Source organism: Pelecanus crispus, chromosome 1, assembly GCF_030463565.1.
Source record: "Pelecanus crispus isolate bPelCri1 chromosome 1, bPelCri1.pri, whole genome shotgun sequence".
Classification (NCBI taxonomy): Eukaryota; Metazoa; Chordata; class Aves; order Pelecaniformes; family Pelecanidae; genus Pelecanus; species Pelecanus crispus.
Window position 1 is genome coordinate 161545496 of NC_134643.1, and position 18436 is coordinate 161563931.

General features: G+C 36.4%; 1 protein-coding gene across 1 annotated transcript in view; it reads right to left on the minus strand.

Annotated features, from left to right (window-relative positions):
* The window catches only part of MYO16 (myosin XVI), a 315002-nt gene that overhangs the window by 243237 nt on the left and 53329 nt on the right, over positions 1-18436 (minus strand). Inside the window, exon 4 of the mRNA XM_075719324.1 lies at positions 692-800. Coding sequence (XP_075575439.1) covers positions 692-800 — 109 coding nt within the window. The remainder of the gene's footprint in view (positions 1-691; positions 801-18436) is intronic.

Sequence of the window (18436 nt, forward strand, 5' to 3'; positions counted from 1 at the left end):
AATACATTTTCCTCAGTGTTATGATGAACCACATACCATGTTAAAGCAACCTATTATAGTCAAAACCAATGCTAGAAACCTCACTTCGGAACCCTTATCTAAGTTTGGAACTGGTGAATAACAAACTCTTTTTTTTCAACACAGGTCCTGTCAACTACAACATATTAAGCATACTTCATAATAGAAATCTAGCTACAGTATTTTCTCAATACAAAACAAACACAATACTAATATTTTTGAATAAGTGATGAAGTTTCATATACATTTCCATTCAGATGATTTGCAGAGATTTATTTAACAGTCTGTCACTGGAAAAAAATATACTCTGAGGCTATACATAACTCACGTGAAATGAAACAAAATGTGAAACCTGGTCCTCACACTGTTAAATTAGTTGTTTTAAAAGCTTCCGCATTACTACAGTTTTTCTGCTTTGAATTCACATTCTAGCATCTCCATATGAATGGGCAAAAGCAGATCTGACAATGGCCACTGCCACTAACCTTTGTTAGTTGTTCCAATCTAAACACATTGAAAACTTTTGTGACTCCAAATCATCTTCCTCCCCTTCATCGCCAGACTAATATACTTCCACTGGCTTCAGTGCTGACATGTCAAATCAATATCCATCCTTTTTGTTTTTATGTCATGTTCAATAAAAACAGTTCAAGAAGCTGAAGAGCTGACTTACCATTTTCTTCCAAGTACATCAGAAGGATGCTGCTAGATTCAGTCCCTTCTATGGCATAATCAAGTGCAATGTTTCCATTAACATCTTGCAGCAGCACGTTTGCTCCAGCCTACAGACAAGAATTAAAAACATTTCAGGGTTTTGTAGTGAAATCTCAAAACACTGCTGGGGTTGTTATATGTTCCCATTCAAAAACTTTTCAAAGGTGGGGTTCTTACACAGCAGGCTGATTATAACCTGAACCAAACCAAACCAAAACACACAAAAAAGGAAACACAAAATAAGGGATTCCTGAATGTCAAAAAGGACTAGCTTTTCTTGGGACAGCTGACACTGTCGCCACCCCAGCTGTCCAGCCTGCCTTTACTGCACAGATGTCTGAGCTGCTCATCAGTCAGTTTTGGAACCACCACCATTTGCAGCACAGTGTTTTAAAGTAAAGTAAGTAAGCTGTTATCAATTACAGTCTGCTTAAAACACCACACAGTAAACAGCAGTGGTTCAAAAGCTGACTGACAAGCAGCACAGACACCCATGCAGTAGGGATGGGTAGACAGCTGGTAGGGTAACCTTGTCAGCCAGCCCAACTTCTTATGGCCTCATCCATCAATCCAACCCCAAAGGAAACCGTCCCTTGCTAAATAAAATTGCCATTTGTCACCAGCCAGAGACAATGAAAGTGAGCTTGATGATTTTAACTGTAGTCCCTAAAGGAGTCAACCTGACATTTCTGTAAGTTTAATTCAAAATTCAATATAAAGGACAGACAACTAAAAGGAGCTATTGGGGGGGGGAATAGATTGATGAGAAGCTTGAAAAGAAACCATCAGCACAATAAGAAAACTTGTATTTTCTATCTTAAATATTGTTAGTGTAAGAATTTGCACTACGAAGGGTAATTTTAATCTTTTTTTTTTTTTAATAAGAAGGTTCTCATCCTTGAAAAAATTATAAATATCTGGTAGACATAAAAGTTTACATTACAGTGAAATGTCATGTATCTTCTTTAAGAGGCCACAACTTTAATTCATTTCAAGTGTTCTCTCTATGGCTTTTAACTGGAAGGAATTATAAAGTAAGAGTGACCTCTGGTAAATTTAATTACTTTTCTTACCATCTTGTATGATAAAATTTTAGCTAATAAAAATGAGGGTTACCAAGGACAGCTTTTCTTAAAACCACAGCAGCAGAGGTTAACTGTAATAAGGAATTATTAATAGAAGGTATGACTGCTTCTTTCAGCAGCTTACTCTGTAAGAACTGTATCAAAGAAAAGCTCATAATGTTCTCAGCTCCTGGCTCAGAGTGAAATATGACATGAAAAACCAGAAAATTCATGTGGGCTTCATGTCATTAAACTTCAGGTGTTTACACTGGACTGCTAGTCCAGCTAGTTTTAATACGGTATATCATCCCTGCCTCCCAGTTTTGTATCATCTATGAAGTTACTGAGGGTGTGCTCTGTCTCACTGTCCAGGTCATTAATGAGGACCTTGAACAGGACTGGACCCACTATTAACCCGTGGGGTACATGGCCGGTGATTTGCCTCCACCTGGACTTTGTGCTGCTGATCACAACCCTCCGGGCCCGGCCACTCAGCCAGTTTTCAATCCACCTCACTGCCTACTTACCTAACCTGCACTTTGTCTGTGAGGGGAGACAGCGTCAAAAGCCTTACTAAAATACGATAAATTACATCCACTGCTCATCCCTCACCCACCCCCTCCATCTCATTGGAGGCTGTTTGACTCGTCTGACTTCAGCAAATCTAATTGTAAGAACTGTACCAACTGTTTTAAGAATAGACACAAACACTGTGATATGTAAAGTCTGTTGCTGGCTATAATACAAGTTTTGCATGGGGGAATTTTACTTAATTTATTGGCCAACTAACAAACTTTTAATTACTGATTCTGGTACTGAAAGATAGAAACAGGCAAAAACCCAGACACTTAAAGAACTACACTTGGATTCCTCTCCAGATACCGCTCCTCCTCTTTCCCAACTCCAATCCCCTTGCTGCCCACACGCTACGCTTGCAGTGGGCAGTGTGGGAGACTGGGGTCAGCATGTTGTGTTTCCTCTTCTTTGGTGGCTCCTTGGTTTCTTCCTCCACTGCTCTGGCATGAGCTACTTCACTGGCCACAGTCCTGCCAGAGACGTAACTCCCCCTGAGTCCTCTGCTTGGTCCCCACGTCAGCAGTTCGTTCACTCCAACCCTGCTTGCAGCCCCCTGCTGCCAGGATCACGCAGGTTATGCCCACTGCCAAACTCCAGTGTGCTTCAGAAAGCAAGCCATTCTAGGTATAGAAAGGTGGGAAATTCTACTGTAATTCCCTTCCTTAGTGTATTGCATCATATCGTGCCAAAAAGATGTGTGACAGGTTGTCAGTATAATGCAAATGGTAGACAACAATATTTTGAAGTGCTCGTAGTATGGACATTTCTTCCTGTTCATTCTGATTACACATTTGCCTGTGATACATTGGAAATTACTCGCTGTTAAATGTGATACAGACTTTTCAGTTTCTCAAGATTTCTTTTATTCCCAGGCACCTCTCAGCTAGATATGGCCAGTCCTGAAAGCTGATTTGAAATCTTATTTTCTAATTATAATGCAAACTTTCCATTTAGATACGTGTATAAGTATCTAAGATTGCAATCCCACAGGTGGTAGATGACATGGTAGAAGCTCACATAAGTAACTTCTAGGGGCCAAAGAAGAATAAATGAGAGCCAAACTAAGCAGCAGAAAAGCAGCAGGCTAGCAAAAGTACAGACAGAGCATGGCAAAGATGTGGAACATGTTTCAGGTAGCAAATGTCACAAATACTGTACCTTTAGTTCAAACTCAGATAGCCAAAATTGTGCCAAAAGAACTTGAGTGCTGTTGTTACATATGTGGCCTTGTAGACCAGGCAATAAGAAACCCAGATATGATTAGAGATGCAGATGGAATTAAGATTATCTGAATATAGTCCTATTTTGTTCTTAGGTTTCTGTTCATAGCTCTTGAAGAAAATATGAGGAGTCCCCAGGCTGCTGATATTAGTTTGCAAATTTATATGCATACCTTGTTTATATTCAAAATGCAATTCTGTATTTATTCCATTTCAGTTCAAATGTTTTATCCACTCACTTGAATTCTGCGTGCAGTGCTCAGTGTACATGAAAAGTTACTGGCTTAGCCATTCTTAACACATCCTCATTCTCAAGTCATTTCTCAATAAAAAGATAAATATATTGCAAAACTTCATCCAATATATCCTATAAATACAATAAATATTTTTGAGAAAAATATTTGTCTGCAATGATAAATTGCTTCTATTTTAGAAAGACTTCAGAAGGAACATCTTTAAATATATTATTAAAGAATGTTCCCAAAGAAAACCTTGTTCAATACACAGAATGCAAAATGCAACTGAAGTGCATGCTCTACTATGCAGAACAACATCCATATGTAGAGAGAGCATATGAGAGTGAACTCTGGTGATCAACGACAACTGAGTAGATGGTGCCAGATTTGCACACTATCCCCATATGACCAGAAATCAGAGTCTGCTGCCAAAGAGAAAATAGCTTTGGCTAGTGAAAGGAGATAAGATTTCCCTTCTTGTTCCAGAAAAGATTCAAAAGACTTCAATTTATCTTAGGATCACTTTACTGTGCATTTTTTAATCCTGTTTTAATTACTGCTTATTTATTTATTTGTAGAATCTCTCATACATTTTAATTTCAGACAAACTGAGTAGAATAGCTTAATTCCAAACATATACAAAACTAGTGACCCTAAAGATTAGACACTGAGCTAAGGAGCAATATAGCATGAGGTAGGTTGGATGTGAACAGTTTCACAGTGCCAATCTATGTGCATACCCCCATTTTTTGCCAACATGAAGTAGTTTGAGATCACTTCCCATTCAGTGGAAGAGAGATTAACAACTTCAGATTCAGTGTAGAGTACATGATACAATGTACATTCCCACTATAACGTATACCATGATCAAATCTTTGTATAGCTAAACTTCTAGGTAATTTAGGATAGTACAGGGAAGAACACTTTGCACACCAGGATGTAGTAGGAGCTGAACTCTTCCTTCCCAACTAATGTTCCAGAAGGTGGGGAAAGAACCAAATGGCTTCTGAAGTCCGACCAGTATTGGAAATTTTGATTTGCAAGAACTTAGAAAAAATAGTAACTTCATCACATAATCACATGTGGATGGACTGTGAGCATAGCCAGAATCTTCTGCAGGGATCTGTCCCTGTACAAGCTACACCTTGCCACTTGGCCAAAGTGCAAAAGTATAAATGCAGTTGCCAGCTCTTCAGAGTGTGTTGCTGTAGCTATATCCCAGTGGATCGATGTCCAAATTCCCACTGGTAAAATAAGAGTTGAGTTTAGTCCATATTCTACATCTGGGAAGCCTAATTAGTGGTATTGTTAACTCACAAGCAAATAATTTATTTTTAATTTTCTCCATCAATTTCTCTTTTTTTAAACAATTAGTTGCAATTTAAAAATCAATCTAACATGCACAGGGGAAAATCTTTGATTAAATACCTGATTTTTCAAAAAGTTTTAAAACTTCCCTCTGTGCAACAGGTGTAGGTTTATCAGTGTTATTTACTAGCTGGCTAATAATCCTTGCTACACTTTCTTATTCCCAGTGTTTCTTATACATCTTGTCTCATGATTCCCAAATAAGAAATATATCTACTTACCCTTATGTGAAAAAGAACAAGGACCCAGGAATCTCCATTCTGAAGAATGTGTCCTTCTTTACAGATTTAAAATTATTTCTTTCCTTCTGTGTCTCTGAATTCCACAATATTTTGTGTATCAGCAGCCTAACTTCATCAGGGTAGGTGAAAACCACATTCTCCCAACATTTTATGGACACAATTAAAGGCAGTTTTGTGGGAAGAAGGGCTGTGGGTTTAGACCTTCTCCAGCCATCTCCAACCAACTCCTGTATTCAGGGACAGAGTTCTAAACACTAGGTTGCATGTCCAGAAACATAACACAATCACAACTGTTTTGACTGCAATGTAATCTGATTTAGGCATTCTTAGAGGACACCTAACTTACTGAGGTTCCCCAAGGACTTGGGAAGGATTTGTGCTTGTCTCTGCCTGGGTACTATCTCTTGCTTAGCTCCCTAGCTAGGATGCTACAGCTTATGCACCCAGGGAATTTTGTGCTCACACGGGTTAGCTGGTTAAACTGCTTTCTGAACCAGAGTTGGCATCCATCCATTTTAGGTGGAAGCCAGGTAGACTCCAGAAAGTCTGAGTATGAGCCACTGAAATTCAAGCTTAAAGTTCTGTATTCTGTTGCATGCCTTAAATTATTCTTTCAAACTTGTGTTCCATGCAGGTTATTTAAATATTTGAAATAACTAAGTAATTTAGCTTTGTTCATATAGTAGAAAGTCTCAGGTGTGTTATAAAATATTTTTCAATACAAAAATCATGACCCAGCTGCTGTTTCTTTTACCTAGGATTATCAGCCATGAGGCTTATGAAGGCAATCAGAAATAAAATATAGCCTGTGGAATATGTGTGGATATAAAAAAGGAGAAAAACAAAAAGACAAAGGCAGAAACAACTGTCTTGTTAATGTACCTGTTGCTATGCAAAAAAAAAAAAAGTTTTCTCCTAGTAACAGGCTTCTGCACAGTGGTTACTATGGTTCAAATGCTCCACATTATACTAGTCTTGTGCAATTTGTTCAGTCACCTGTCTAACCCCCCCCCCCCCCAAATCTGACTTTTTGATATCTATTTATATTCTTATTTTTATTTATGTTAGTAATCTATTTTTATTACATTCCACATACTCCATATATATATAAATGTACCAAAATTTACATAGTATTTCTCTCTTCTATGTTAACAACTGTTTCCAAAAGGGAAAGGCTAGCATTTTTTTCAGTAACAGCATGGAAAATTCACTTTTTCTTCATCTTTTTAAATATAACCACATGATTTGCAAACTGTTCCTTTTTATATGATGAGGTTAACCATGCAAGTAGACCAAGAGTAAATGCAGTTCACAAAACATTTGTGGCATTTCACTGCCTGTAACACGAGTAGTTAAGTTTTCTCCCCTTTATTGACCTATATCTTCACATTAATTCCATTAAAAAGTTTTGCTCACTGAAGAATGTCTAAGGTTTACACACACATATATTCATGCTCTCATGTATACTATGGTTACTATGCAAATGGTACATCCTTCCAAAAGCCCTTAGTATACTATGAGTTACAAAGAAAGCAACAGTAATCAGGATATAATGCTCTATTTGCCTGTGAACAAGGAAACATACAGGAAATCACACATGCTCATGGGCTCCATGGTGCCATGAGATCTTGCTCTCCGACCTCAAAGGCTTGCATAAATTTTCCTTCATGATACCAAATCCCAGAAATCTAGCTGGCTCCTCTTTTAGTCTCTTCTATTGGACTTGTTTGACTCTCATTCATTAACAAAGCAAAAGGGATAAAATTGCTCTACACAGTACTGTGGTTTAGGTCATTAACACTGGATCTCACTTTCCACAAATTCACAACGCTAACCAGAACAGGAACAGTTCTCAAGGCAGGGCTCAAAAAAAGTCAAAGACTTCTCCGCATTAGCAAACCACAGACAACGAAATAAAAGATTAAATGAGATTGAGCAGCTGCTCTGAGTTCAAAAGCATGTTTTCCTTCCAACTCATTTCAACAACAGATTTTCTGTAGGCAGGAAATTATTTCACAGAAATAACCATTTAATTACTAGAAGAGCTGGGAAAAAACAAATTAGGTTTTTAGTCATTACAATTATAGATCCTCTGTTGACAGTTGCCCTACCTGTTTCTATCATAATCCAGGTTTACCTGCTTACTAAGAAGAAAACTGACGCACACAAGCTGAGTTACTACTTTTCTTTTCTCTTTTTGGGTATAGAACAATCTAGAAACTATTTTACTAAATCTAGATATTGTCTCTCAGAATGCTGACTGCAGTCTTAATACTTTCATTTTAACATTTTCTACATAAATCTTTAAGGAAGGCCCTTCCCCATGACACCACAGATTCTTAAGATATTTGGGATAGAGTTAATTATTTTCTATCAACTCCAGAGTAAAGCAACAGAACAAAAGGTCAAAAGAAGCCCATGAAAAAGCCAGCTCTCTTCCCCTGAGCAGATTCAGGACTGGGAGTCTACCATGCAGCTTACCTACTTATAAATTTTTACTTTTATTCCTCCTCCCATTGGGCTTGCCAGAGAATGGAAGGGGGATCAAAAATGTTTATAAGCCATCTAAAAATATATGTAGGTTCCATTATAGTCCATGGTATACAGCACAATCACCTCAAAGCTGCTCTAGCTTCTGTTTTGGCTTTCATGACCCTTAATGTAGTCTGCCAGAAGAAAAGAAAGAAAAAGACAACATACTCCCTTTAGGGAAGACAGGAGTGGGACTGATAGAAAACGATTCCCCAAATACAGATATCTACTATACAGCTAATCCCAGCAGCCGCTTTTCGTTTATATATCTCAAAGGAAAACAAAAAAATTAAAATTTCAGCCATACAAAAGCAACATTTCACAAGCCTGTTCATCATCATTTTTAGGGCAGTTTCCATCACTGAAGCCTGAGGGGACACACCTGATCTTTGATTAAATAGGAATTTCAGTAAGTCAAGACTGATGACTTGAGCTTCAAAGTACTATGTTTTACAAATAATAAACTATACCTTCTTTCAGGCAGTTAAGTTACTTGCAGGTAGTTAAGTTCCACATCCAAACACCACCACCCTCCAGTCATAATGGATACCAGACCTAGGCAAAACTTTTGTAAAATAATAGGTTTTCCTCAGTTAATTCTTATTTATTGAAACCTGAACTTTTACAAGTATTGAGGAAATGCAAACCGCAGTCTCATCATGTAGGAATTTCCAAATTGAAAATACTTTTTTCCTTTCTTTCCAGAATGTCTCTTAGCAAAATAATCTGAACAAGAACCCAAACTCCATAGAGCAATTGAGGATGAAAATCTGTGGATCACAAATCAAAATAACAACTGAAAAGGTCTAACTGCATCTACTGTGCTTGCAATTCGATACACTAACAAATGTCATGTGCATGCCTTAACATGGGCTTGTGTAGCTACAGAGAAAATGAAGGGAACAAATCCTCCTGCTCAGCTGATTTCCTTTGTAGTAGGGCATCATGTTAAGGCATATTCATGAAAACAAATTCTCTCTTAATACAAATGGAAAAACCTCTCAATTCCCTTTAAGTGGACTTGCAGAGAGCACAGCTCTGTAAACTGGGCTGGCCCAGCGCACTGGCTACAGGACTTCCTCCGTAACCTTGAGTCAATGGTTACCTGCAGCTCATTTGAAGCAGGCGTTCCCACCTCTCACAGAGGAAAGATACTGTTGATCAGCTGTCTGCAATCTTTGTTCTATTTCAGGGCTTTAAACTCTGTAAGAGTTGCTACTGTCTATACACCCATGCCTGTCACATTACCAAAATTATTCTTTCACAAGAAGCAGGAACTATCTGCCATCTGGATGAGCTTAACTTGTGATGTAAGTAAAGGTTTGAATTAATTTTCAACATGCCTGATCCCACATCATAAAAACACAAACACAAAGCTCAGTCCCTTATGTCTGTGACAACACAGCCTACAGAACCAAAGCTGATTTCACAGCCTTGTCAGTGCCCTCAGGGCACATAAACTAAACTGAAGAGGAGAGATCGCGTATCTCCAAAAAGACACTTTAAAGGAAATCAGGAGACAACTCAGTGCCAAAAATTTTATGCCAATACACTTATACAATTGCTAAACCATATATATTTGTATTAATATAAATTTATTCTATGCCATTACTACTTACTTTTTTCCCTCATAGCTACATGCTAGACCAGTCAGAGAAGTTGGAAATTCACTTATCCTTGTGTAAGTAAAGTATTTCAGCTGCTGTACAGATACAAGTTCTTTAATTCATGACACTTCACACAGATCACCAATGCCTACAGAAATACTCGACTGTATTTGAAAACGTACTTCTTGGTTGTTGAATCACTTCACAGAAATAATAAAAATAGTACTTTAAAATAATGAAAAGTCATCACAACAATTTTGATAATAATTTAATTCATGAATAAGGCTTTTTTTCCTTAAACTAATAGAATGTAGGCAATGTCAGTTCACAGAAGAGATTTTCAGTAGAGCTAAAAAAAAAAAAAAGACTGTCATGGCACATATTACAGATTGCTTGACAGGCATAGTCTGTTCGACTAATGCATTCAGAAGATAAAAGAATTAGCACTGATGACTGAAAACTAAAGACCAACATTTTCCCATCTGTTTGTGCACCATAGGGACTTAAATTCCTCCCATCAGCTGGAAGGCATGTAAAAGGCAAATAAAATCCCACTCGGTTCCAACACTGAACATTTCTGATAACACTGCAGAAGTATAGTATGTTTTCAATAACGTCTTTCAAAGTAAAACAAAATTAAGCATACAGTTAGGAGATGAAAAGTTAAAAACTACTAACCCAGAAGCTATCAAACAAAAAATAATGTACATTTCTCAAGTTACCACTATTTCCATGCCCTAGCACTACAACGTTCATGAGGATTTGGGAACATTCCATTAATTCTAAATGCATACAGATATTTACATGGATTTTAATTAGTTGACAAATCAGCTTTCATAGTTGTTCTTCATATTCTGACTGCTAGCATACATCTCCAAGGTTTCTTGGTATTTAAGGTCTTTATTTCTAAGCTAAATAAAGTCTGGGTTCCTTGACTTAGCTTTACCTCAAGGGATTATATTTATTTCCTCTCTTCTCCCACCTAAATCTCTGAAAACATGCAGAATAATCAAATTAGTTTGATTAGAAATTGGAAGGACAGATTATTGTTATATCCATTTCTGTTTCTTTACTTCCATATTTCATTCTGTATTTTTCCAAAAACTTAACTAATCATTCTTAACATAATCAAAATCATGCTCGAATGCATGACCAAATTTTGCCATACAATTTGAACACTAATTGTATCAGCCTTGGTATGTCTTCTTCATATGTAATCACTGCTGATTTTAAATCTATGAAGAAAGAGGCCATAAGAATATCTTTTCTCTTGCTCTTGTTGGCTAGATATGAGGTCAGGGATGGGACACTTTAGCTTAGCCACACTGTAGGGCAAGTGAAGCTATAGGGCTTTTGGTGTGACACTGATTTCCATCAACAAGCTTGCACCATGGGCAGAACATGTTCAAGTCCAGTACTAGGGCTCCCACATAACCATGAATTTTAAGATCCAATTCTCAAGTCTCTGCACATAAGCTTTACTCAAACGTAAACTACAGGAACCAATCTTGCTTTTAATGTAAATCAGTATTTCAATAATCTAACCTGTGAAAAAATTGCCTTGCATTTAAAAAAAAAAAAAGTATATTAAAGAGCAGCTAGTGAAGAATTATGTATCCATGATTCTCATCTCCAAAGCCAAGCACGACAAAAAGAAAACAATATCTGTGTGTGTGTGTTTGTTTACAGAGGTATCTCTTGGGTCAAAATACCTGTTGTGCAGTTTTCATGAGGGCTTCTCAGAAAAGAGGCAAAAAGATGAAACACTAGGGTATCAAAAGGGTGCTAAAAGCATGAAGCAGCTCATCCTTTTTGCTTAGTATGCAAAAAAAAAAATTAATTGGGATAATTATATGAATTGGTTGGACTAGTTTGAATGTCACAAAAATAAGCTAAGATATATCTTAACTCTTTTAATGAAACCATTTTCTTTGAAAGTAAGAAAAATTTGAGAATAAATCTCAGAATATATGTTCTCACTGTAATTTAGTATTTATACTGGAAGTTGAGGTAGTAAGAAGTGACAATAAAAAATTGTAGCAAAATCTATTTGCATGATATTATATCACAAAGAAAAGTTCCCTTTGCTGAGAACAGCACTCAGTTCTATTTTTAAGACATTGCAGGAAAAATGCAAAAGATCAGAACGAGGTCAACAAAAAGGGTGGCTGAAGTACAGAAGGATGGGTATTTGACTTGATATTGCCAGCTCTCAAATTATTTGGCAAGAAAAGGGAATTAGAAGGGAACCTTCAAAGAGCATTGATGACTAAAGACTAAAATTTCCCCATCTGCTTGTGCACATGGGACTTGCACACTCCCCATCAGTAGCACAGCCTACAGAAAAAAATGAAATTATTCAAGCACTGAATGCCTCTGATAACAGTATAGGAGCACACTCTCTTTTCAATTTTATTTTAATTGTAATCATTAAAAATTATGACAGGCACACAGAAAAATGATCAGTGCCTGTCTCATAATACTGCAACAAAAGGTCACTTTATGAAATTATTGTCTTTTATTTTTAGAACAAATAGAAAGGAAATTCTCCTTCACACAGCAAGGAGTGAGCCTTTGGAATTCCCTGTCAAAAAGTCTTTAAATCCAACACTACAGTTTGAGTTAAAAGTTACTTTATAACCATTAGTAAAGCTTGTAACTACATAAGGTCAACCAAATCTCATATGTTAGGAAATAAAAAGATCACTCCCTGGGGTTAGTAAGAACTGTCATTTGTGTACAACATTGGATAGTTAGAAAGGCACAATTTTATTGTAGGCAAAATGGGGGTAGGAAGCATCCTCTGACTACCAGCTATAGTACTGCTAAGTATAGGGCACAAATAGGAAAATAAGACAGCAAGTATTACCTTTTACTAATATCTTTCCTCCTAAGTTGTGTGTGTGTGTGTGTGTGTGCGCGTATATGCATGCATATATATGGGGAAGTATTCATACATACATATATATTACACACACACTCTCCAAATAAAACAGCTGGGGAAATTTCTGCCTCGTAGCTTCATTCAAAGGTTTTCCAACCCTGACCCACCACTGCTGAAGGCAGAACAAACAAAACAACCACATGGAGCAGTAAAGAAAGGAAGCTGATTTTGATGGCTCAGTAAAGATTGGAAGCTGATTCTGAGGAGCTGGTAGCTTCCAGGCTCAATTTAAATAACTTAAATGGTAGAAAATCTAGCTAGGGGTAAAACTGAAGACCCTGTTTAACATGATGGTCTTCCTCTTTCTCTCTCTGTGTGGGAAGCCAATCTTTTCTTTCTGTCTGTGCACACTGTCATATCCATGACTATTTATGCGACTTGGAAAATACAGATGCTGAATGTTCTGATTTTTGTTCTCCAGTCTTGAGATTACATACACACTCACAAATATATATAAAAAAATTAAATACGCTTCAAAAGACACATGGAAATAAATAAAACTACTTCAGGCATGACATTAGATATTACCATTTTAAAAATGCAGAGAAAAAGTCAAAGTCGACATTAATGTATATATGTGTACAGTAAAAACAAAGAAAACTTACTACCTGTCTCTGGTATAAAAAGCAAGAGATCAGATAGTACATAATAAATGATAGCTGTGTACAGTGTATAGTTTCCGCAAAGATGAATGCATTCATTTCACGCAAGGAACTAAAAGTACAAAACTGCTAATTTAACTCAGTTAATTTGCATTTTTTTTATGAGACAGATTAATTGTTTTGATTGATAACATCAACATATTCCCAGTGTACAGGGAAGGGACTGTATAGCAGCTTAATCTGCACTCAGGGCGACACTGTCCTGCTGATTAGTAATTAAATCTATACACTCTACAAACAAGTCATTGTGTGAAATACCAAATGTTTTTAGGAAGTTTAGTATGCCAGTCATCTTAATACAGAAGAACTGGCTTCTCAGCACACCAGCATGTAATTAGAGAACTTGTCAGACAAGCAGATTATCCTGTTATTTTCCTGTGCTTGGGTAATGGATAAAGTGCAGCAGATATCAGAAACTTCCAGCCATAAAAAGTAGTAACTTGCTGTGTGGGACTGCAGTATCCTAAAACAACTATGAGGGAAATACACATGCCAAATTTTCTCATTGATTATATGAAAACATACACTTGTAACTCCACCAATACAAGCATAACCACAGCCAACATTTATATATTACTCAAACATAAGATTCCAGGTTTATTTGCATGAAACGCTCTCAATCAATTAATGCATATATTGGAAAAGTGTCAGAATTTTACACAAAATTGAAACAAATCAAGGATTTATCTATGTGTTTTATGAGACATATTTTTTTTACTGGCGTTCATATAGTGTAATCTTAGAAGTAAATGATGAAGTAATAGGCACCTATCATCTTCCTATCTCCTTGCCCAGTAACATTTGTCCATACAAATACTTCCTATCTTTTAACATTTTGGAAAAATGTTGGTTACTGTGTTTTAAAAGTTTGCAATATAACATAGTTTCTAATGAGAGTCATTCAAAATGAAGGCAAGTCTGATTTGATAAACTTTGATTTTTACATAGCTGAAGACACAGCTGTTATTCAGAAATTGTACAAAAAGCTACTTTTTCCCTGTGCTTTCATATTCCAGCTTTTATACATATTATCCAACATCCTTTTAGCCTTTCATCCTTGCAGACAGCATCCACACCTTGCTCAAGCTCATTGTCAAAAACAAACAAAAAAATAAACTACATCCAACTTTCCACTATTTTTCAGTTCAGGTCTTTAAGTCCTACACTTCATTATGCATCCCAGTCTCATTATCTTACATAGTTCTGCACTGAACAGAATTACCTACTTTGTCACACATAGTCTACACTAATTATTCTAGATTTAGGAAGTCAGTGTTTTTCTCCACCTTTCCTATTCTAATTGAAAAGTCTTCAAAAACATGTGCAAACATGAGCCTTTTACTGACCCCCACGTCACCTCATTTATTACCTCCACTAACCCTGCACTGTTATAATTTACCTAAACCATCTGCTTTCAATATGTAAGCCAGTTTTTCCTGCAGCAGTTTTCTTTTCAGTGACTTTATACATCAATCTTTACTGTGGCATACCAAGACAAGTTGCCCTTGAATTTTTGATAAATTGTATCAGTGCTGCATTTTCCCCTACTACCTCACTCAGAAATTCAAGAATTCATGAAGATTCATTTGATGGTTATTTTTTCATAGGTTCATGCTCCCAAGCACTTCTAAATTATGCATTACAAACTATGCCATAGTGATATTTCATTCCAGTGTTTCCCAAATGAAAACACACAAAAGCCATATAAGATTGAGGAGGGAGGGTGTCGGTTTGGGGTTTTTTTTTTGAGCATTGCAGGACAGCTCTACCCAAATAAACAACATGATATCAACTTACCTGAAAGAATATCCCTCTTCCCTTTTTTTGCTTTTTTCGTGGGTTTTTTTGCTTGCTTGTTTGGTTGGTTTTTTTTTTTTTTTTCAAAAGATAGCAGCTGACAAGATTCCTGTAAAGTCTGGGAATCACATCTACCATCCTTGTCATAGTTTTGTTTTACTAGAAATTTGGAGATGCTGCAAGGTTCAGTCATTTTCTGTGAGATAATCATTGTTCTTAACCTCAAGAAAAGGGTGATGGTGAAACATCTCAAAAGACAAGATGTATGTTTCTGGCTTATTACGGTTGTTGTGAATAACATGATTAATTACAGAAAGAAGGCAGGAGAAAGAAGGAACTGAAGGAGTCTCACCTGTGTTGAACATTTCATAGTTTTCAGGAGTGCCTAAATAAAAAGACAAATGCAACGTTTCCTTACTACTGGAGGGTGTGTGTGACATAGACCTGTGTAGGTAAATGTCCCCATAAGAGGAAATACGGTATACACATATGTCCTGCTCCATTAGATGTAACACCAATGGCACACTGAAAATCATTGCAAATAAGCTGTTCAGCCCACTAAGCTGCCAAAACCATCTCTTTCCTTGTAGACTTCCCTTTCCTAGACTTCAAGAGAGACAGCAATATGCATTTTCTAGCAGATTTGCAGCTGGCTGGCCTTAATACTAAGTTGATAGTAGTGCCCCAGTTAGTACAGACATACACTACACAATACTAATAAAATTTTTAAGCACGCACTCCTGATATATATTTGTTTATAAATTATATACGTGTACCACTGTACTAATGTATTATGTACATTATAAAACATACACAAAATTTGAAAATAAATAAGGCTGAGATAAAGATGAAATAAAGAATATTTTAAAATAATTTTTATTTTATTTATTAATGGTACCAAAACCTTTTTGCTCTATTATTATTGATACCGATATTTTTAATGAGAACAATGTGATTGAATATGCTTCATTATTTTTTTAATTTTTGGTTTAACACTTTATGATACAGTGATTCAAAGGTCTGGTTCTAAGTTCAGTTTACTTCAATACTTGGTTTTAACGTCTGTCATAGCTGGAAAAGACAGCTCACAAAAATTTATAGATCCAAATGGAAGACGTGCATTGCTGGTGGCGCTTACTAAATCATGATACTAATTTTTCAACACCATCTACAATTAAACAAAGGTTTTTTATTGAAATTTGGCTAGGAAATGTCCATCTTCCCTGATGTCAATCATTTGTTCTTGCAAACTAACAAAAAGGTGCTGCATTTTTATTTTTAACAAATGGATTCAAAACCCACTGAAACTCTTTGTTTGGAACATTTTTAAACAGGTTAGGAAATTCTGTTGCCAAGTTTTTTCAGTGTACGGATATGAGAGGTTTTATAGGTGACATGCATCATTTTCGGCAACAAAATCGTATAATGATGGAAATGTTTCCAAACACCTCTTTTCAAAATGCTCTCTCCATAGCATGAGTTTCTTTTGAAAAGCACTTACTTTCCTACTCATTGTTCAACCATCACCTTTACTGTGAAAAGACAGATTAAGTGTGCTTATTTTTTCCAAAAGTATCTGTTAGATGGTATCCTACTGACAGTGATGTTTCATTAGAGAAAAAGTCAGCATATTTAGAACCTTTGTCTTTTTGTAAAAGAAAAATGCAGAACTCATCTCTAAGTTCAACAACACTTTTAAGCACTTTGTCACGAGATAACCATCAAACCTCTGTGCAGTACAAAAGAATTTCACAGCTACTCCCGATCTTGTTACAAAGTATTGTAAAGATTCTACTATTTACAGGTCTTGTTTTTATAAAATTAACCAAATTGATGACATCCTGTGACACTCTGTGCACCTCTGGGTCCAACTTCCTGGCTGCAACAGCTTGCCTATGGAAGATGCAGTGAGTGAATTCCAGGTGTGGTGCCAGCTGTGTAACCTTACCCTAGAATCCATACTTACTCCAGTCAGAGCAGCTGCTCCATCAATGGTTACACTTGCACAGTTTTTCCATGAAACATTGTTTTTATTAAAGTCATTTACTGTTGAGATTATACGTCCTTTAGCACATCTTTCTTTTAGTGGCTCACAAGAAAGTAGTTCTTTGTGTGTTTCATTACTAAAACAGAATCTAGCAAATACCATAAGCTGAGGTATGGACATGATAGAAACACCGGTACTTTCAGCCAACTGCATAGCAAACCTTCCACAGTGTGTAATTTGTTCTAATACCTGTATCTTGAAACCTTCAGCGATGTTTTCTACACATTTTCCAACTGTATTTGCTGACAAAGGAGTGCATTTTAGAGTTTGTTCCCATATTATTTTCCATGTATTATTTCAGCCATTTTTACCGCGGCAGGAAGGACAAGTGTGCCTCCAATAATATGTGGCCTTTTGTCTTTCACTATTAAGAAGACTCAAAAGAGGTTTCTGAAGATTTATCATTAAGTTTAGTGAAATTTTGTAAAATAGTGTATTGAATATCACATGACTTTAAACATTGCTGATTAGATCTGATTAGATTGGCAGTGTTTTTACCTTGTAATGATGAAGAGCTCATACTAGGACTAGAAGTGTTTGCTCTGCCATTTTCCTGTTTGTTTGTGCTGTCATTATTAGCCTTACTAGCTTCAATCTGTGGTTTCTTTGCAGGAATCTTTTTAAGCCACTTGTCCATTTCATAAGGGTTAGTTTAGTTAAAACCAGATAATATAATCTGTAAATCCATGTAAACAGGCATACACAAACTGCAATACTTCGCAATACACTGCAAGCAGATGAACGAGTGAGAGCACAACTGCCAACAGCTCTGCATTGTGGAGCACCCACACTTCCCCCAGGGTACTTTGCCTGCTGTTCATGACATGGGACCCTCTGACCTACAGATGGAGTGAGGGTGCCAGCATCAATATATTAAGTACTAGGAAAGCTTAATTTCTTTCTTATTTTTTGTAGATAAAAATTAAATACAAATAGAAGTTCTAATACTCCCAATGAATCATCTTGCGCACCTCCTGGGGTGTGCACCTACTTTGAAGACCACTGCACTAGACCTCACAAATTCAAATTTTCTAATTTCCACATATTTCTTATATTTGTATAGATCCTGGCAAAACCTGGAAACCAGTAAGAATGAGGAACTGTTAAATAATTTCAAGCAAATGTCACCAAAAGATTGTCTTATAACACTTTTATTTTCTCTTTGTAATTCTTTTAATTATTTCCCTGATTAAACAAACTCCTTCACTAGCATATTTCTCATATGTCAGCCTTTTCATACCCCTTACTGAGATAATATTCAAGTTTATGAACAAGTCTGCAGTTTCTCTTACAAATACTGCTGAGGCACACAATTACAGATCTAAATACCACTCTCAGCTTATTACCAGTGACTATACATCTGATCTTTTGTGGCCTTCTTTTCTTGAGAAAAAAAGCCCTTTATTATT